This window comes from Leptidea sinapis, chromosome 30 (genome assembly GCF_905404315.1).
Source record: "Leptidea sinapis chromosome 30, ilLepSina1.1, whole genome shotgun sequence".
NCBI lineage: Eukaryota > Metazoa > Arthropoda > Insecta > Lepidoptera > Pieridae > Leptidea > Leptidea sinapis.
This window is the reverse complement of record NC_066294.1, coordinates 9,334,553-9,357,322: the sequence shown is the minus strand read 5'-3', so window position 1 is coordinate 9,357,322 and position 22,770 is coordinate 9,334,553. Positions and strand designations below refer to the sequence as shown.

The following is a 22,770-nucleotide window of genomic DNA, read 5'->3' as shown; positions in this document are numbered from 1 at the left end:
CTGCACACTCGAGAACCTGGGATACGATATCCATATTGTTGAAATCATAATTTTGGACGGCGGCCATTTCTCTAAAACGTCAAACATTAAAATAAAGACAATAATTTTTTTTATTGTATTTATTTATTACTTATTTATGCAACTGTTGTGTAATACGTGGTATTTAAACACGAATGTGGGTGTATAATAGTATCACATGAGTGATTTAATACCTAATTATCAACCGTTGCATACAAGACTTATCTACACCCATAACATGAATTCTCTATAAAAGATTCTGAAACAGTTAGCTTATTGCTAACATTAAAAAAGCCAGACCTATTAACCATAATATCATCCAAACGAGTGTTATTATTAAAACGGATGTTGTAATGTTGTACCGAATTTCATTACAACACTCGTTTGGATGATGTAATGGTTATTAGGACATTGGGTGTTTTAATGTTGGCAATAAGCTAACTGTTTTAGAATCTTTAATAGACGATTAAAAGAATGGGTGTAGATAAATAATAATTATATTATTATAAACATAAATATATATAAAGTAACATAATTTAATTAAGAAATGTACTACTTATCATTCTGACTTAGATTTACACTTATTCTAAAGTATATTATGTTGTTAATATAAACTCCCTTCTAATAAATATAAATTAATTATTCAAAAAATCATTTACAATCCCATTATTCTACTATAACAAGTTAAGTTCATAAAATTTGTCTTATATAAATAAACCTATGCTACAATCTCAAATGCACTACAATACATATTAAATAGAGATCAACATTATATAAATAAATAAGCTGTTATAAGAATATCAGTTGGCAGCCGCCCCACAAGATGGACCAATTGATAGGCCTGATGAAGGAACGATCATTATGGAGATATTTGGGGGAGGATATCTTTCAACTGATGATGATGAAGCATATAATTGTTATTTAGGTGTTGCTAAAAGACCCAAGATAGTTAAAGTAACTTTTATGGGATGTAGATGGGTTTTATGCCCTACACAGGGATAAATTATGCAAGATTAAAATATTATAACAGGCCACTGTCACTTCAATAAGCAACTGTTTAACCATCAGTATAAAAGTCAGTTTTACCATTGGGAGGCTCCTTTGCACAGGATGCCGGCTAGATTATGGGAACCACAACAGCGCCTTTTTCTGCCGTGAAGCAGTAATGTGAAGGCATTAACTGTGTTTCCGTCTGAAGGACGCCGCAGCTAGTGAAATTACTGGGCAAATGAAACTTGAAAGGTGACGTGCGCAGTTGTAGTTTTGGTTTTTCAATGATCTTGAGCGGCGCTGCATTGTAATGGGCAGGGCGTATAAATTACCATCAGCTGAACGTCCTGCTCGTCTCGTCCGTTATTTTTTTTAAAAAATTCAGCTCTTTATGCATGGGATGAATGAAGGCAGGACAATGCTACATGAGTTGACAGAGTGCAACAGAGTGGCTGAACAACGGGCACATACTAAACAAACTGTCTCACACTGAAGCAAAGAATGTTAATATAAAGTCAAAATACTGTCGCTGAACATGTGCTGGAGTCAAGACCCAATCACTTTCTTGAGCTTCGTAAGCCGTGGATTTTATATTTTACTTTAAAAAGATCTAAGATTGTGGTCGGTTTGGTGCGTTTTCCCTAAACTCCAAAACATGGTCCACAGGTTTGGGTTTTCCATCCGGACCTATTGTGGCTGGCTTCACAATCCCTTCTGACACCATTTTATCAAAAAGATTCACTAATTTCATCGCCTCGTACTCTTTCTGTAAAACAAGAAAATATTTTATGAGTAATACATAAAAGGAAGAGAGTGGAGAAGGCTTTCACCACGAGCACGAATTATGAGGTAAAAAATAATGAAGTTGATAGAGCTTTAGTACACGATTATAATGATACCACTATTATTACAAGGTAATGCACCGTTTTCAAGAAAATAACGAAAAAAATTTTACCCCAAAAAAGGTAAATCACGTAAATAAACACTACTGACATCGCGGCGGGAGGCTAAAAACTGTCATGAAATCATTTTAATTCGACCTCATGTAGTGTTTATTTACGTGATTTACCTGTTTTAGGTTAGAATTTTTTTCGTTATTTTCTTGAAAATGGTGCATTACCTTGTAATAACAGTGGTATCATTATAATCGTGGACTAAAGCTCTATCAACTACAATATTTTATAAATCCAAATTCGTGCTACAGGATACTTATTTACGTGATTTACCTGTTTTAGGTTAGATTTTTATTGTTATTTTCTTGAAAACGGTGCATTACCTTGTAATAAGAGTGGTATCATTATAATCGTGGTCTCTATCAAATACAATATTTTTTACATCAAAATTCGTGCTACGGGATACTAAGTCCAACCCTAATTCTACAATACTTAGCATGAACCTCGTGCGTTTAGACAGGGACAGTCAGCCATCTTGGTGAAATTAATATAGAGTGGTTCCTTCGCTATTCAACGCACGGGGTTATATCTACATTATTATATGTTTCTCTATAAGCTGTTGTCAAACAGACAGCCAACCGAAAGCGTTTTCATTTTGTTATGTATAGTATCGTTTGAATCTAGTCACAAATCTAGACCGCTATTTAAAAAGTTGAAAATTCTATCGCTGCCATGCCTATACATTTATGAGATAAGCCTATTTGTTCAAAAACATATGTGTGATTTCTATACAAAAAAAAGCCAGAAGGTTTTAAACACAAGGTATCCAAATAAACTCATAATGCCCTTCTGTAGAACTGCATCTTTTAGTAGAAATTGTTAAAGCATGTCTGTGAAAATATATAATAAATTGCCCAATGAATTGAAAGATTTACCGTTCAAAGTTTTTAAAAGAAGACTGCATCAGTGGTTAACAAATAAGTGCTTCTATAGTTTAAATGAATTTTTCAATACAAAATGAATTAGTCTATTTGATAATAATATATGTAAATTAATATACTTTTATCACATTGAATTTGTTAATATTATACATAGGTACTAAATGAATTATTAAGTTATTTACGTCTCATACTATAATATCTTAAAATTTTATTTTATAAATATTAATGATATTATTGTGAAATCCGACATGTTTCGGTATAACAGTACCTACGAGTAGTGTTTAGACAATTTTGTAACATATTTTGCATGTCAATTAACGACACATATTGGATTATCCATTATATTGTTAACATCTTAAGTACAATGTTTCCTGCAAATAAAATTTCATTTCATTTCATTTCATTAAAGAAAAGTGAAATCAAACCGAATACGTGGCGAACCGATAGTCGTGTCACGCCAGGAGAAACCAAAGACAAGCGCGCGAAGCGAGGCGTGAGCGAGATAGTTGTATTAGCTGGCTTTGTATGACCGACGTCATACAGAGAGAGAATGCGAGACGCGAAGCAAGAGCGAACCGAGACGGTTGTGTTTTCTACATAAATAATTAAAAATAAACTAATAAATTGCTTTGAATCTAATTTGTATTTAGAGCGACCAATTGTTGAAAAACTATTCTAATTAGCTTTTTAGCATATGAACAAGAAGAGAACTAATTCATGCTCATTGAACGGTTCTTATTAAAAAAATAGTTTTATTTATGTAAAAAAAAACTTTTTTTTTTAATTGCTTCTATTTTTAACACAACACAGCACACGATTACTCTATGGAATTCCACTTAAAAACAGATTGTTGACGCCAGATTTCCTATCGTCGACTGGATTTAATTTAATTTTATTATTATATTGAGCCATACACGTAAACCTATCAAACAATTACTCTAATATTACTCCAGTTACCTACTCTGTCAATCATACTTCATCCTTCATCTATCTGTCAAATACAACATTCATTCATTCACTTTTCTACTTCAACTACTTGCACACGACACCTCAACTACACAAGAACTATTTTATCTAATCCTGTTAACGACATACGAAATATAAATCTTTAAGAAGATATCAATCTTTCTTTTGTTCATCGCGAACACAGTTTATTGTAATGATTGTGTATTATATAAAAGTTCATATAATTTACAATAAAACAGCTAAATTGCATCTCTAGCTCCTCACCTGTTCTTCTGTCATTCCTTCAAATGGGTTAACCCTGGGCGGTCTAGTACATCCCACAACTGGATCGATATTAGGTTGGGCCTCTAAATACTCCTCTGTGTCAGAGTCCTCGCTGCTTGAGGAGTATTGTACAGGGCCTTGCCCCCCAGACATCAGGCCCTTATGAGCCAAGTGTCCGGCCGCATTGCCGAAACCAGTGTACTTTACCATTCTTCCAACTGAAAATAATGCTTACTAAGAATTTATTGATATATAATATAGTATAATAATAATATTGACACACTTTTTACACAAATTATTTTGCCCCAAGTTAAGCATATATAGCCTGTGTTATGGGTTACAAGACAATGATATATTTAATACTAGCTGACCCGGCAAACGTTGTTTTGCCATATAAAGTATAGCGGCCCGTCCCGGCTTCGCACGGGCATTAAACATTACATTTAGATTTGTTAATTTTAACACATTCATAATAATAATAATAATATGACACATATTCATCCCTTTTTGCGTCGAGCTCCTAAAAAAGAGTAAATAAAAAAAAAATAAGAATAATTAAATTCAGATATTATTTAATGATTTTTTTGTATTTATGTGTTTTTTTTTGTATATTTTTGGGGTTTTTTTTCTTTTTTTTGATATATTTTTTTAATTTTTTGTTTTTTTTTTCAATTATTGAGGTCATAACCCTAAAAGAAAATACATTTATTTTGTTAGAGCTTCTCTGTAAACAATATTTGATGTTTTATTTTGTGGCAGCAAAATAAATTGATTTTCAGGGGCTCCGACTCGCGATAGACCAACATACAGTTGACCATGAGTAAAACATTTCTTTCGCAGATCGATCCCTACTAATTCGAAGGTTTGGCCTTGGGACTTGTTAATTGTTAATGCGAAAGATGTTTTTACCGGAAATTGAAGCCGTTTAAATGGGATTGGCAGATCAGTTGGGATCATCGGTATCCTCGGTATATGAGCTAGTTGACCACCTGCTGGGCCAGTGATAATAGTTGCTACTATTAAATTGTCCTTTAACTCCTTAATAAGCAGCCTCGTCCCATTACACATGCTCGGAGGGTTTAAATTTCTTAAAAGCATGATTGGGATTCCGATTTTTAACGTCAATTCATGGGGTGGCAGTCCAGAAGGGTTCAACGAATTTAAAAATTCCTGTGGATAATGGACTGCATCTTCAATATTCGTTACAGTGTCGATCGATTTGTATGTTTTTGTTTGGCCGGGGACTTTTTGAACAATCAGATTGTTTATTTCATTGACAGTATCATTCTTAGGTGATACTATAGCCCGAGAACACAGCCAATGGAAGTCTCTTTCGTGCAAATTCTCGATATCAGGGCATACAGAATCTATTAAATTTTCCAAATTATGGAGTATTTGGCCTAGAGACTCATCCAGAAGAATGTCACAATGACCGCTTAAATTTGGAGTTGGAAAAATTCCTTCCCCAAGTTTTAGCAGTTGCTGTGGGAAATCGCTATCAGTGATTCCATGAAGATGAGCTCTCATATTTGTCCTTAATTTTAATGTTTCAATCGTAGTCCATAAGGGAGACGATTTCAAGCATGCCTTGATGATATCTGCTCGCGTGCCTCTGTTAATAACGGGGAGAGTCTGTCGAAAATCTCCAGCAAATACAAAAGTAATCCCGCCCATGACTGCAGAGGAGTTCCTTAGATCCTGTAAGGTTCTGTTCACGGCCTCTATATGTGCTCTATGGCTCATCGTGCATTCGTCCCACATAATCAATGAGGCGTCTTGTAGTAATTTACCAATAGGTCCATTTTTGCGGATGGAACATGTAGATTGTTGTTCAAGATTGACGGATAGTGGAAGTTTAAAAGTAGAATGAGCAGTTTTGCCATCCTTCAAGAGAGTTGCAGCAATTCCTGAGGAAGCAACTGCTATTGCTATCTTCCCTGATTGTCTTATCTTAGCAAGTATCAAATTTGCAAGAAACGTCTTTCCCGTTCCACCAGGTGCATCCAAAAAGAAAACTTTTCTTTTGTCATGAATGACGCTATCGACTATAGTTTCAAAAGCATGTCTTTGATCTGGGACTAACTTTGGCAGGTTTTCATTGACAAAAGCGGTCAAATTATTTGTATCATAGCGATGAGTCATAGTCTCTGCTGCATTGCTTTCTGTACGAACTGATGATGGTAATCCGAAATCACTTAGGCTTTTGTCATTTAATTGCAACAGTTTATTTTCTATTTGTATCAAACCTTCGTTATAAATGTCCTCATTGTATGGTAAGGTGATGTCTTGATTTTGCTGTCTGATTCTGTGTCTAATATCTTCACATAAATCGTCTTTGAAAATGTTCCATAATTTTAATGGTTCCAATGGCTGACAAAATAAAAGTATGACCACAAACAATTCTCTCAATTGTAATGGACATTGAGAAAGCCAAGCTTCTCTGAGAGTATTTTCCCAATGGTCATCTTTTTCTAGCAAACCTCTAGCACGGCAAGCAGCTTGATACGTTTCTTTCAGAACTCCGTCAACGGTTTTCAAGTACTGGAATGAAGTTGGACCGCGTACGTGGTGCAGCAACATCCTAAGATAGAAACACTCGGATTGAGAAGGATGGACACCGTAGACTCTACCTAAAGCGGAATCTTTTTTTATGCCTGGATAGCCAACTACATTCTCACCACGCTTCCTTCTGGTGAACTTATTATTGGCCCATGTGTAGTATTGCGGGACTTCGTGGTAAAGAAGTGTTTTTGCGAATTCATCTTCATTACAGAGCTCAAAAAAAGCCAGCAATGTTGTTTTACGTGGATTTTGGGCCACTTGTACAGCCGTTTCTGTGGTAAAATACACCCTTTGGCCATTTTCTAAGTGGACAGCTAACTGCAAAACTGTAGGATGCCGCTCATGGATCGGGAATTCGAATATTCGCCAAGCAGCTTCGGAAGTACTTATGTAACGGCCATTTACGTAGTTTTCCACTTCATCATTTGGGTTTCTGACGCCAAATGTAGCTTGGTCCGATCCTTTATTTATGTATTTACAAATGTATTTGATGGCTTGAACTGAGTGACAGTACTCTACATTTATGTGAGCATTAAACGTCCTGCACAAAAGTGGAGAATATGGGACAATCCAACTATTATCTATAGTGAAATTTCTGCCTCTGATATTTAGCGAAGCGCTCAGTCCTCCATTTGCGGCATCACGACGACGATAAACTGGATATCCGTCCTCTCCAGTCTGAGTTTCGTTGACTAAACGTCGTGGGTATTTTTTTGTGCAAATACCGTTTTTCATACATGGTGCTGATAAGTTATGTTCTCCGCATGGTCCGTGCACCATATTTTTTGTTACGATATCGTACAATATCGGATCGTTTTGTTGGTTGGGCAGTTCCGCAACTATGACGCTATCAATTTCGTCTGGTTGGATTTTTGTTTCTAGCCAAAACAGCAAATGACAGTGTGGTAAACCTCGCTTCTGCCATTCTACACTTGCCATGTAACATTTCACTTTGCCGAATATTTCATTTTTAACGAATAAATTTAAGAATTTCTTCATTTTCAAATGAAACACCCTTGAAATGATGTCATGACGATCGAAAGATCGCTGATCAGGTAGTAGTTCCGCTTTAATTTCAGGCCATTCGGGGTTGCACGTAAATGTGACAAATAAGTCTGGTCTCCCGTAATTTCGGACATAAGTCATCGCGTCTTGGGTTTTTTCATGCAGGTAACGCGGAGAACCTGTAAATGAAGATGGCAAGATTACGCGTTGACCGATATTTGATGGGTCAACATTTCCGTCTTGATTTAAAGCATCTCTGAGATGAATGTATTCTTCAGCCCTTAGTCTCTGTTGGTTACGACATATGTAATTCAATCGTTCCGATATCATTTTTGCCATCATATCGACAATATATTGACTAAATAAGTCCCTGTAATAATGTAATGCATTAAAACAGTTAGCTCTAACCATCAACCTAAATGCATAAAATTGCATGCACGTCACAGTTTTGTTACGCGCTGTACCTTCCTGCGGAATGGTTAAATAATAACCGTCTTCTCCTTTCACGAACATTAAGGGATACTGTAGTGGATCATACGATCGGTGTAACTCAGAGACCCTTTTAAGTTGGCCGTCTCTTCCGTGGAGCACTATATCTCTGGGGCCTTTTTCTTCGTCAACCAAGAGAACGGCTACCTCATTTACAGCTGGAGCATTGTATCTACCCGGGTGTGCTGTCTGTGGTGGGCGGTCGGAATGAATAATTAATTTTAAATTATCCGAAGAATTGCGTTCTATGTTTTGTTTAAAGCTTCGTATATATACATTGTGGCTATTCAGTGCGGTCTGTAGTTCGTTAATTAAATCTATTTTCAGCGTTGGAGCTATGTTTGACCTCAATGATAGCTGATCTGCGTCTGAAATGAAATATACCTGCAAGTATTGTGGATTTTGGCCTGGTGGTGGTAAAAGGCTACCAATAAGATGATATACCTGTCCCTCTATTTTAAAAGTTGGCATAAAATTACCCTCTCTTATTTCTTTGGCGCCAAACGAAGTCATTTGAAATAGGCTATTGTACTTACGGATGTTGGTTATGAAATGTCTAGATAGCGAATGATTATTTGTCAAAAGATTTTTTATTGGCTGTGGTGGTTCCTGAATACTGGGGAGACTAACTTTTCCAGAAGCACAGCACATGCCATTAGTTTCATCGACCCATTTTTTGGCTGAACACTTAGGGCAGATCTTATTCATGTCGCCGATTTGGACGGAAGACTGTTGAGCATAATCAATCTGTGGATCGTATCTAAAAGCCGATCTTTTACTGTGGGCTAAAACTTGATTGCGACTTCTCGCTCTTGACGTCTGTTGTCGTTCTCTCTGATCTTGAAGGCGTTGGAAACGCTCAGAGCTTGATTCCCTAGTGCGAGATTGAATATTTCTGATATTTTGCTCTTCAAGCCGCTGTAAACGCTGAGTACTTGACTCTCGCGCATGCACATGAGAGGTTCTTAGATTTTGTTCAGTAAGGCGCTGCGAACGCTCAAGACTGGACTCTCGCGCGCGTACCTGAGAGGTTCTCAAATTTTGTTGAGCTAGACGCTGTAAACGCTCAAGACTCGATTCTCGCGCGCGTGCTTGAGAGGTTCTCAAATTTTGATCAGCTAGTCGCTCTGAACGCTCAAGACTGGACTCTCGCGCGCGGACTCGAGAAGTCCTCACATTTTGTTCAGCGAGCCGTTGAGAACGCTGCAAACTGGATTCTCGCGCGCGTATTAGAGCGGTTCTCATATTTTGTTCAGCGAGCCGTTGCGAACGCTCGGTACTCGACTCTCTAGCACGCGATTGTGCCACATATTGTCTATGAATTGAAAGACGATTTTCAGTTTCTGATGAAGATTCTTCATTTCGACGTATTTTTGATGCCCTGGCCTGGGAACTATTTCTAGAAAGTTGAGATCTTGATCTTTTAGGCATTTCAAAATGACAAAAGAAAAAATGCCTTTGAACTAAATTAGCATAACTGTAAGCTATATATGCTACTATATTACAACGTACACAACTACCTACTATTTATTAAAATTAAATTGAAAATCATGAAAAATATTCAAGTAATTTATTAGGTTAATAACTAAGTGAACAATATTTTATATAAATGGGTTTAGTTCTGAAAAGAACTTTTTAAATCGGTTTAGTTACTTACTAAACGAATTATTATCAAGCGTAAATTCCGCACACGTCCATCACGTAGGGAGCCGACCGCGCGAGTAAGCCGCGCGGCAAGTTTATTTCGTGATCTTAACCCCCCTCCCGTACCCCGGCCCGAGTGACGCCTACAACGCATAGCTAGCCGAATACAGTTTATTTTTTAATTTTTTTTTAACTCGTGATATCTTTTGAATGGATTGTCAGAATCGAATAATTCAAAAAGTAATATAAAGATATTGAAGCAGTCTTAAATAATACATCATTTATTTTGATAAGGGTTAATACCAAGGTACAAATAAAGAGCTTTTTGTAGCGGTGGTATTTTAATTTCTTTTTTTCAATAAAAAAACGCTTATTGTGACATGACTGTAATAGTTAGAGATATGCTGCCGCTGATTTTTTGTAGATAATGGTGTGTTCTAAAAAAATGTAGTATATCATTTTGTTCTATCATCAATAGTTTTCGCAGCGCACGCGATGTAAGGTAGTTTTTTGATATTTTTTTCACACCTTGGATTACGTTATCGTAATTTTAGTAAGGATGCCTATTTTTTTTGAAAATGAAATATAGCCTATGTCACTCAGAAATGATGTAGCTTTCCAACAGTGAAAGAATTTTTCAAATCTGCCAAGTAGTTTCGGAGCCTATTCAATTCATACAAACAAACAAACAAACAAAAAATCAAACCTTTCCTCTTTATAATATTTGTATAGACAACATACTTTCTTAAACATACATATATTCATATAAACATACAAAAATACATTTAAACATCCATGACTCGGAAACAAACATGTATATTCATCATATAAATGCTTGCACCTACCGGGATTCGAACCCGGGACCTCTAGCTTAGTAGGTAGGATCGCTAACCACTCGGCTATACAGGTTGTCTACTATACTATATATTCATGTCTGAAGCATTATCTAGAAAAGTGATTCAATTATTGTATTGTTTAGATTCACTATTACCAGTGGGAGGCTCCTTTACGCCGGATGCCGGCTAGATTATGAGTACCACAACGGGGCTTTTCTTTGTGAAGTAAGACGTTCAGCTGATGGTAATTGATATGCAGTGCCGCTCAGGATTCTTGAAAAAGCCAAAAATTCCGAACGGCACTACAAATGCGTACAACTACTCATTTGCCCAGATTTTTCACTAGCTATTGCGCTCTTGAGACAGAAACACATTACTGCTTCACGGCAAAAAGGAGCCGGTGTGGCACCTATAATCTATATATATATACATATATATCTAGAGAGAGATATATATATATATATATATATATCGTAGAGACGTCGCTTCATTGTGTGTCTTCTACCGCATTTATCACGGGGAGTGTTCCGAAGAGCTGTTCAACCTGATTCCTGCCGCCGAATTTCACCTTCGCACGACACGCCACAAGTTACGATATCATCCCCACCATCTGGATGTGTGGCGGTCCTCCACAGTGCGGTTTTCAAGGAGCTTTCTTCCTCGTACCACGAAGCTGTGGAATGAGTTTCCTTGTGCGGTGTTTCCGGGACGATACGACATGGGTACCTTCAAGAAAAGCGTGTACACCTTCCTTAAAGGCCGGCAACGCTCTTGTGATTCCTCTGGTGTTGCAGGAGAGTGTGGGCGGCGGTGATCACTTAACACCAGGTGACCCGTACGCTCGTTTGTCCTCCTATTCCATAAAAAAAAAAAAAAAAAAAATATCTATATTCAATATATTTTTTTATACTTGTATTATATATATTTGTTACCTTTTTCTTTGCAAAGTATAAAGAGAAACTCTGCAACCAAATCCCTAACGGAAGTGATCGGAGATGTAAGAAGTCTGCACAGTTGGTTTCTCAGAGTATTTCCCTTCTCTGGTGGACTGTGCACATCACGTAATGGAGGCAACACAATTTGACGGAAATATTTACGATGGTAGCTGATATTCCTTGAACTTTTGTTGAGCACAGTCAATATTGGAGACAAATTTTCGTATTGGTTACTCGTACCCTGTAATTTTATAAAAAAAAACTTACATTATTTATATATCTAGATAGACTACAACAACTGTGAAAAAACGTTGAAAAAAATAGACTTTAGAAATAATCAAAATGGATTTGAGAAATTCACGCACACAAACACAAAGTGTCATACAAATCGCGAGTGTAAGCCGTAGCTTGTCACGCACATTAAACTAATATTCCTGGCCTGATTTTATCGGTTGTCTAACAGCAAAAGACTATCCCCCTTATTCATAATAGTCTGCTAACTTAAAGCATAAAAAAAGCACTAATTCTCACTCTGTCTTCTTCTATTGACCTAAGTCAGAATGAGTAAAAACACTCCTTAGCGGCTGTTTAAAGTTAGCGGATCATTATGAATAAGGGGGTATCTATCTAGACGAATAAATTATCTAAGTAAAAAAATTATTAATCACAATCTAATTTCACACTTACGAGTTTATACATTTTCAAATTAAATAACTTTTATGAATCAAGAGTGTCCGTGATATACATATAATGACTAACTAGGTGACCCCTGTGAATACTTCACACACTTAAAAAATGGTCATTAAAAGAATCTTATGATGCTGCATCATAACATACATTAACAATACTTATGTATAACTAGCTGACCCGGCAAACGTTATTTTGCCATATAAAGTATAATTCACGCGATAGTTTTATAAGTAATAAAATATTGCCTATATTATAGCCTGTACATCATTTTGCTCTATTGTCAATAGTTTTTGCAGCGCACGCAAAAATAGGTTTTTGATTTTACACCTTGTGTTACAAAATAGCAATTTTATTACGGATCCCTAATTTTGATGGGCTACCAAACACTGAAAGAATCATTCAAATCGGACCAGTAGTACCAGAGATTAGCGCGTTCAAACAAACAAACAAACAAACACTGCAGCTTTATAATATTAGTATAGATAATAATTTATCTACACCCATGCTTTAAATCCTCCATTAAAGATTCTGAAACAGTTAGCTTATAATTGCCAACATTAAAACACCCAATGTTCTAATAACCATTACATCATCCAAACGAGTGTTGTAATGTTGTACTGAATTTCATAACAACACTCCTACGAAGGGATTGAAAAAAAAATTCAACCCCTTCGTGCTCAAAGAGTTTCAACAGACAGTCACATTCTTATTGCTCGATGCGTGGTATCTGTATGAATTTCAAAAAAAGAACATTTTCGTTTACGCGCGTTTCACACTACCAGAACGTCGCGCGCCGTTAAAATAAGTAGGTTATTCGAATCCCCGCCATTTTTCTTAGATATTTTTATTGTTTTGTTTTGTTTTACAAAAAATGAGCGATTCATTTTAAACGCTGCAAAAGAACATAATATTCAAGTGAATTTTAATTATTGCTCTACACAAAATGTAAATAACTACTAAAATAAATAATTCTTTCATTAATACTTAGTTTATTTGCATATGTAATCAGTATTGGATGATATTAGCTTACTACTAGGACTGGCTATTTTAATGTTAGCAGTAAGCAACTGTTTCAGAATCTTTAAGAGGATTCATATTATGGGTGTAGATAGTCTTGTATGCAACTGATAATTCGGTATTAAAACACTCATGTAATACTATTATCACAATCCACATTCGTGTTTTAATACCCCTTATTACACAACAGTTGCATAAATAACTATTACCTAAGGGTAGGTTAGGTAAATTATTCTCATAAGCTATACTTACAGTTGTGATAGCCAATCTGTGCTGCAGTAATTGCAGAAGAGTATACAGAGCTTCCATATTTCTACCATCATAAATATGTTTTGATGTTTGTCCTTCAATGAGCTCGGGTGTAAGGTATTTGTAAAATGGTGCCGGTATACTGTAATAACAAAAAGTAAGGCACAATTCAATCATAAAAAAATCATAATTTTATTGAAAAATAAGAAAATATCACTTTTTCAATGCTATAATGCCTATTTTTAGGACCCATCGGGTTGGAATCTTTTTAATGACGAATCTCGAATGCGATAAATTCTCAAATCTCAAAGAATGTGTTGAGTTTTTGTAATGCTTCTTATCCAAAAAAGGTTTCTTTGGCAGTGAAGTTATTACTAACTAAAAAATTATTTATATCAAAGATACAAACACAATTATGCATTTTATTTCTATGTATTCTTTCAGTTTGGACTAGAAGGTACCAAAAAGGATTGATAAGAAATTTGCAAATTTAACAACTTGTGGAACAGAATTACAAAATACAAATACTAAAATTCTAATAAAATACATCAAAGGTGGAACAGTCTGTCATTAAATCATGGATGTATAAGATTGCCAAAAAAAACCTAACAAGGCAAAAATCCTATCCTAATGAAGTCAGTTGGAAAAGTCTGTGAATATCCCAGAAAGGTTCAGGTCCATCCTGCAGGTAAAATAGACCCACTTAAGGAGTTTCATTGAGGAAACAGGAGCTTCCCACACCATACCATACACCATAAGTGGGCAGGTAACCTGATGGTTAGTGATAAGAAAACCCTATGGGGCTATCTCTCAGGCAGACTAATTGTATACCACATAACTTTTATTACAATGATTTATCTCACTTCTGGTATTTTGAAAGGCACAAATGGAGAGTCAAACAAGCTTACCAAAATTTTTGAATTACTTGTCAGAGGAAATGAAAAAGGAATGCTGAAATGGTTTGGACACGCGGAGCGAATGAGTGAAGAAAGAATGACGAATCAAATATAGGCAAGTAGGTCACGGAAGACCTCGAACATTCGTCGACCAAATTGGGGACGTTTCGAGAAAAGGAGAGGTCCGAAGCACTCGCAACCGGCGAGCATATTGTATGAAAAGAGTAATGAATGTAGAGGAAGCGCGTGAGGTTTGTAAGGATAGAAGCAAATGGCATTCTATTGTCTCTGCCTACCCCGATGGCAACAAGGTGTGAGTGTGTATGTATGTATGTATTGCCAGAGGACTGTCAAGTAGTGTTGTGAGAAATGAGCTCTGAGTTGAAGCTACTGAGTCTTCAAAGTTCGAGCTCTGAGGGCTCGACGGTCTTAAAAGCTCGAGACTTAAAGGCTTAAGAGCCTTCAATAAAAGATTCGAGTCGAAGCTCGAGCTTTATTTATATACCGGAGTTGTGTAGTGAGCCTTTAAATCAGAGCTCGAGTCGCGACTTGATCCTCGGAACTAGGGCTCGAGCCTTTGCAATATGGCTTGAGGCTGAAGTTCGAGCCTTCATAGGAGACTTGAGCCTTGAATGAATCGAAGACCCGGGAGACTCAAGCCCTTTAACAAGTCTGCTGTCAAGTAACAGTTTGGATAAAAGCACCAGATGCCTTCTCTGTAGAGACACAGAAAACACCTTGCAGTCTCACAACATCCAAACATAAAAATAAGGATATCATCCACCAACTTAACATACCTGGTCAATAAATTAGCAACATTACTTAATAATTCCATAGATTTTTCATGAGTTTCTGCTCTCAGTAAGAAGGTAAGAAGAGGCATCAACTTGAGGTACATAGCTTCATCCTCCGGACTAACAGACTCCTCCGAGCCTAAGTGGTATAACATATTGAACTGGGTCTTCAGTATCTCACATACTATTGCTTGTCGGTTCTCCTGAAATTTGTAATCTATTGTTTAGATAATTAATTTTGATTAATTTCCGTTTAAAACTACTTTTAAGACTAAAGACTCAAGTAACAAATTATAGCAGTTTAAAAAAAAATAAAAATCATAATTTAATGCCAACTGTAACTTAAAAGTGAAAGAAAATATTAATGGATAGTGTATTATTTTGCATAGTCCACTTTAGTATGAAATTACCTATGTACAAGTTATACTTCTTTGGTGTGTAACAAAAATCCTTAAAAAGATTATTATTCCTCATAGCATTGTATTTTTATAGATAGAACAATATAATAATAAAGAGGGTTAAATAAAATAAAACCAATGAAAATATTATTATACCACATAATTTTGTTTGAAGTATGATACAAGTGGTCTAGTTGATGTTACAATCTTAATATATATAAATTACGTGACACGTTGTTTGTCCGTGATAAACTCCTAAACTAATGAACAGATTTTAATGTGGATTACTTCATGGAGTGCAGTTTGGTCCAATTTGAGAGATAGGATAGTTTTTATTTCGATTTGGGACCCATAATTATTCAATATTTGTTTTGTATGGACTTATTTTCTATGAAAGAATTTAGTGACACACAGTTAGACACTTCCGCTGTGAAACAATTTTACTATAACAACAGGGAGCATTTTTTACGAAAAAATTATTGGCAAATTCCTATAAAACAGTTTTTTATTATTATCTACAGAACAACATCTGTCGGGGCAGCTAGTATTGTATATTTCACTAAACAGAAACGCAAATGCTGGGAGAGTTTCATACGCTACTTCTTCTCTCTCAGAGTGCCATTCGTTTCCCAAGCGGTGATAGTGTTAGAAATGACATCAAAAAGAATTCTAAAGAAATCAATTTTAAGAAAATAAATGCCTCTTATGCTTCTATTCTATTCTATTCTTCCTACTGTGGCTTCTGTGGAAGATATACCACAGATTTGCCAGAATCACGTTAGATTAGACTACCAAGCTTTGAGTATGTGTCTTCTAAGTTTAACGGTAATAATCGGTGTTCAGATTACATAAAGTTTAATTTTCTAATAATATCTGAAACAAATAATATACATGCTTGTAAGACTATAAATGACATACACAAATAGAAATACTTAAATAATTAATTAATATTAGTACTAAATAATATTTACAACTTAATCTTATTTATTTTAATATATTTACACAAAATATTTACAAAAGGAGTGTAAACTAGGGAGAGGAGACATTTAACGGAGGTTGGACGGGGGACTTCAGCGGGTATATAATTGTGCAGAGAAGATTGCATTAAGGGACAACTAAAGAATAAATGATCCATGTTTCCCTCATCAAGGCCACAATCACATAGAGAATGATCCCTAATTCTAAGTTTTGCTAGAAAGACTGGAGTGCAGGCATGGTTTAAACGTAAGCGGCATATAGTTGAGATTATTGTTTTATTATAAATCCTACATTTTGAGAACCAAGGTTTTTGAGGAATTTCTGGTTGGAGTTCTCCATAAAATTTGCCTTTTAAAGTTTTGGAAACTTGCCAAATGTTTGACCAACTCTCATACATCTTGGGTTTCAGGGTAGAGCACAAGTCATGAGTGAATATTTCTGAATACTGAAAGGAACCTGAATGAGCAGCTGATCTAGCACAGGCATCTGCATTTTCATTACCAGAGATGCCCATGTGACCTGGAATCCAAGCTAAAACTATGTTAATTTTGAGTTCATAGCACTCTTTCAAAGTTTCTCTTATTTTGAGAATGATGGGAAACTGACTTTTTGTCTTAAATGGATTTGAGAGAATTGATTGGAGGCAACTTTTAGAGTCTGAAAGGATAATAGAATTGTTCATGTTGTGAGACTTAACAAATAGAATAGCTTCAAGAATGGCAATTGATTCCCCTGTAAACACAGAAGTGGTAGGTGGGCAGCTATAACTCAGTATAATTCTTGTTGAGGGAATCCATACTGCAGCCCCAACCAGACTCATGTCTGTTTTTGAAGCATCCGTGTAGATTTTATACCAATGTCGAAAATCTGAGTCCATTATATGAGAAAAAGTTTTATTTGCTTCTATAGAAAACTTATCAACACCTAAGTCTAAAATTACTGAGGGTTGGAAAGTAAGAGCATTGAAAGGCATAGAAAATAAAGGCAATTTAGAATATTGAAAGAGAGGGTTAGAGAGCTGAGAAAATAAAAGGTAACTATTTATAACGCAAGGTCTTTTGTCTTCAGGTACAATATTATTATCATTGTATAAAACAGCTAATTGTTCTGATTTTTGGAGTAAGGGATGAGCTCGGCAGCCAGCTAGTTTAAAGAAAAATTTATTGGCAAAGAATTGTCTACGTAGTGAGAGGGGAGGATCCACACATTCTACTTGCATTGCATTAATAGGGCTGGATTTCATAGCTCCCAATACTATACGTAAACATTTAGCCTGAATTCTGTCCAATTTATTTAGACCTGCTTTGTTTGCTGGGATTAAGAAAATAGTGCCATAATCTAAATGAGTGCGAATTATGGCATTATATAGTAATTTTTGAGTGACGGGGTGAGCTCCCCACCAGACACCAGACAATGAGCGAAGAATATTAATATTTTTCTCACATTTCTGTGAGACATAATCAAAATGCTTGACGCCAGATAATTTGTGATCCAACCAAATACCCAAAAACTTAACATTATTAACAATTGGTAGATCAACATCATAAATTTTAATTTTAATAGGTGGAAGAATTCTTTTATTTGTAAATAAAACTACCTTACTTTTAGATGTTGATAGAGACAGTCCATGTTGTGTTAAATATTCAGAAAGATAATCAAGAGCATTATTTAAATGATTAGATGAATCTTGTATAGACTTGTCAGAAGAATACAGGACAATGTCATCTGCATATTGCAGTATCTGACAGAAAGGTGTAACGGTACTGTTGAGGTCATGGGTATACAGATTATAAAGAAGGGGACTAAGGACTGAGCCTTGAGGTAAACCTTTCCAAACTGACTTAGGAGGGAGGTAAGAGGATGGACCTTTAATAGTGATGGATCTCTCCATTAACATGTTACATATGAAACATGATAACTTCACGGGGATACTCAGCTGGTTGAGTTTACTCCTGAGTAGAGGAAGTGAAACGTTATCATATGCAGATTCTATATCAAGAAAAACTCCCACAAGGTGTTCTTTTCTGAGGAGTGCTATTCTAATGTCAGTTGTAAGGATACCTAAGCTATCTAAGGAGCTCTTGCCCTTTCTGAAACCGTACTGGGAGTTGGAAAGGAGATTATTGGTTTCAACAAACCACTCAAGTCTATGTTTAATCATGATTTCAGAAACTTTTGCAAGAGCAGAAGAGAGGGCAATTGGCCTATAGCTGGTAGCTTCAGATGGATTCTGACCAGGTTTAAGTAATGGAATAATTACCTGATTTTTCCAAGGTGGAGGGATGGAACCAAGATCAAAAAGGTTATTGATTATGCTCAGATAATATTCCTTGGATGTAGATGATGAATTTTTAATGAAAGAGTATGGGATTCCATCTACCCCAGGAGCAGAGTCAACTAGGCCATCCAGAGCAAGAAGAAGTTCAGAGAATGAGAAGGGGGACTCTAAACTGTGAGTTGAGGCAAGAGGGATTGGGGGGGATGGAAAATAGTCCATATTTGGAACTGAAGGGGGGGACATCCTATCTGAAAAGGAATCAAGCCATACAGAAGGATCCACATTAAAATCACACACTTGATCACAAAATGAACCTCTAAATTTTTTAATTTGTTTCCAGACAGTTGAGGATGGAGTGCTTGGTTTTAAATTCTGGCAAAAATTAATCCAACCTTGTTTTTTCTTTTTTCTGAATAAATGGGTAGCCTTCGCCGCCACTTTTTTATAATAAATAAAGTTTGACATGGACATGTTTCTATTGTAATTTAATTCAGCTAATTTCCTTTCTTTAGCAGCAGCAGTGCACTCAGAGTCCCACCAAGGAGTTGAAATCTTATTTGAAACAGGTTTTTTTAAAGGGAAGTTGTTGTCAGCACATGTAATCATGGCATTAGCTAATTTATTATAATTATCTACTGCATTAAAATGGTTAGTGACTGGAAACTCAGCAATTTTTTTATCAAGACAAGAAGAATATTTAGGCCAATTTGCTTCTATTAATCTATATTTAAGAGATGGGGAAAAATTTTGGGGTGGAATTACTTTGTCAGGGATAGAAATGATTATAGGAAAATGGTCACTACCATGGGAATTATGTAAGATGTTCCAAGAAAGGAGAGGAGCCAGACACAGAGAACATAAGGTGAGATCAACTGCACTTTTGTGATTTTGAGAAGGAGAAACCCTTCGGGTTGGAGAGCCATCATTGATTATGCAGAGATTGATTTCATCAAATACATCCAACAGGGAAAGGGCAAAATAGTCAGTGTGACTTGAACCCCATGAGGGATGATGAGCATTAACCTTTCCGCATCGGCCGTGCCCGCGGGCACTGGTAATTCAAAAATAAATGAGAGCGGCTGTGCCGCGGGGCACTCTTTTACCTCATCCAGTTTTCACCCTTATTAGGTGTACAAGATGGTTTATTTGCCTACGTAGTTATGAACGAGTGAATTCCCAAACACATTTCAATCCGTTACGATTCAAGGCCACCAATATTCGACGTCATAGCTTTACGGACAAAGCACTTATGTGTCCACTTGTTCCCGGCCGGCGCAGCGAGCGGTCGTTATCAAGACTTTACACGAAGATCGTTCTTTGTGGAGATTTAAGCTTTATTTTATAATTAACATATACTATTCATTACAAAAACATAAAAGGAAATAAATAAAACAAGTAATTAACAATAATAACAATATTTATTTTAAAATATACCTATTTTTACACTTTTTTTCGAATGAAAAGTCTGTGTGAAATAAAAAAGAAAGACAATATGAATAATTTATACATGGTCTTATAGCTTGTTTCAATAGCTTTCAGTGACAGTCACTCAAATCACCCTAGTTATAAGCATTTTATAACTACACGTAAAATAATACACACGGGGAAAATGCCGCAAAAATGCCGGAAGCTTGCCGATCTACAGTGTACAGCGAGATCCGGAGCGCGCCGATTCGGAAAGGTTAAAGTCTCCCATAATAATAATAGGAGGGGGAATAGACGATAACAAAAGGAGAATAGCTGCAATCATAGTTGATGCTTATGCTTTTTAAGTAAAATAGTTGCATGTGGATATGACAACTATTTCAAAAGACATTAACATATTAAATTGGAATAATCTGATTAGAATCTGTAATTGGCATTGAAGTCATTCTTTTTTTTTATGGATTAGGAGTACAAACGAGTGTATGTGTCACCTGGTGTTAAGTGATCACCACCTCCCACATTCTCTTGCAACACCAGAGGAGTCACAAGAGTATTGCCGGCCTATCAGGAAGGTGTACACGCTTTTTTTGAAGTTAACCATGACATATCTTTATTACATTATTGTATATTCTACAATACCTTACCAAGATAGAAATTTAAAACAGTTGCATATAAACTGAAAAATCTAGTGGTATATTTTTCTGATAACAATCATGCCAATTATAATTAACAATAAATTTATGACCACTTACATTAAGAACATGTTGTGAAGTAACAGCTGGTGTATCGTCTAAAGGAGAAGAACTAATAGGAACTTTTTCCATCAGTACATCATTCAGGCAGTTTAATAGATGATTCATACCACAAAGCTCACTTTTCAAGCTTACTCTTATATCTTGTCTCAGTGCAGTTAGAATAAAAAGCAATTTTATATCATAAAGCATAATATCATCTTTGTACTGTATATCTTTGTAAGACCTGTTAATTAAACCTTGTGCAATGTTGGTATGAGCACATAATGCCCTTGCCACCTCACTGTTAAATGCTATATTGCACAGACATTTGAGAGATTCTACTGCTATCTCTTTACTTGGCAATGCATCAGTTCCTTCAGGGTCATTAGAAATATATAACCCAGCTTTATCAATCAACGTTATTATCCATTTTTCACAAACCAAATTGTCAATATCAGTTTTGTCACGGCTGAAAGTTAATTTTTAATGTTAACCACAATTTCATTAGCTTTATTGTACAAATGTCGTAAATTATATTCTTGGATCAGTATTAATCTAACCTTAATACACGCAGTGTTGCTAAACAAACAAAATGAACCAATTTTGCTGATTCGTCTTGTAATTTATCAAATAATGCCGCCCATAAGGTGATGCGCCTATTATTCTCCATTAGAGAAGGAAATGTAAACGTATTCTCATTCTGTAAGTGAAATATGAATACAAATTACAAACAACTCCATTCACAATATTTAATTTAAGATTCAAATACGAACTTTTCTCAAAAATATTTGTAAAACATTTAACACTCTCTCGTATTCCTTGCCACTAACTATACAAATATCGCTATCTTCCATTTCAATTAAATAAACATTTATAAAATATTTCTCTTTCTTAGTTAATTAATATTTTTTACTTTTTACTAAAAAGTTGAAAAGATCGAATTTGATCGAATCTTCAATCTATATAAATTTATACTTCACACTTCCCAGTTCACAATAGAGATCAAAGAGAATTAAACCACTATGAGATATAACTCAGAAACATTCCATATATAATTTTATTATACTCTTTGTTCAGAAAAGTGAATAGTCTCAAAACTCAATAATTCAAATCAAGCAAATGTCAAACTTAAATTTTTTCCGCCCATTCGGATGTAGATACCCGAAAAGTGAATGCAACGTGATAGTGATATTATTATAATCTAGAATTTTTCTGAATACTATCAAAACTATTTTCATTTTTCATCTTTACTCATTTACAGAAAGAATCATAGTCTAACATAGCCCAGCAAAACTGTTTGAACAGTTTGTCTGCTGAATGAAGTTGTTATTGTGAGTCTATGGTTTATATACTGAGATAGTATTGACGATAGTTGGTTTAGATTCAGATGTGGAAATATTATATATAAAAACAAACTCTCATAGAGCAGTAGTTACATTAAACGAAGCAAGTTCTACACAATGTACTTCTTTATTTGCAATAGATTACAGGAATCTAATAGATTTTTAGTTGAATTGAAATTATAAACTGTTGAAATATTCCTGTAGGTAACATATTTAACATGGATATGCAGAAAAATGTAGTAACACCAATAAAAGTTATAAAAAGCACATAACATATTAAATGTTGTAAAAAAAACTTTTAGAACCCCGCCTTATATATTCTACCAGAAAACTAAGGTTATTGCCCCGAACCTGGTCCAATAGCTGTCAGCCAACTGTTCGGTGAGTCTAAAGAAAAAGGCGGGGCGAGAGCACATCACTGTCAT

At 35.5% G+C, this 22,770-nt stretch overlaps 1 protein-coding gene across 1 annotated transcript; it reads right to left on the bottom strand.

The window, feature by feature from the left end:
* Nucleotides 1-540: 540 nt before the first annotated feature.
* Nucleotides 541-21,973, bottom strand: LOC126973697 (synembryn-A). Its single transcript, XM_050821025.1, has 8 exons — nt 21,776-21,973; nt 21,563-21,702; nt 21,021-21,471; nt 15,193-15,392; nt 13,503-13,641; nt 11,541-11,784; nt 4,073-4,290; nt 541-1,774 (listed from the first exon to the last, which is right to left on the bottom strand). The coding sequence occupies exons 1-8, from the start codon at nt 21,854-21,856 to the stop codon at nt 1,619-1,621; spliced, it is 1,629 nt and encodes a 542-aa protein (XP_050676982.1). The 5' UTR covers nt 21,857-21,973; the 3' UTR covers nt 541-1,618.
* Nucleotides 21,974-22,770: the final 797 nt, after the last annotated feature.

Bases quoted from the DNA above. Each gene is read 5' to 3' on its own strand.
- LOC126973697 (XM_050821025.1), bottom strand. From the start codon at position 21,856: ATGGAAGATAGCGATATTTGTATAGTTAGTGGCAAGGAATACGAGAGA. The intron at 21,472-21,562 runs GTTAGATTAATA...ATTAACTTTCAG, and splicing joins GCAACACTGCGTGTATTAAG to CCGTGACAAAACTGATATTG. The intron at 1,775-4,072 runs GTGAGGAGCTAG...CTTGTTTTACAG, and splicing joins AAGGAATGACAGAAGAACAG to AAAGAGTACGAGGCGATGAA.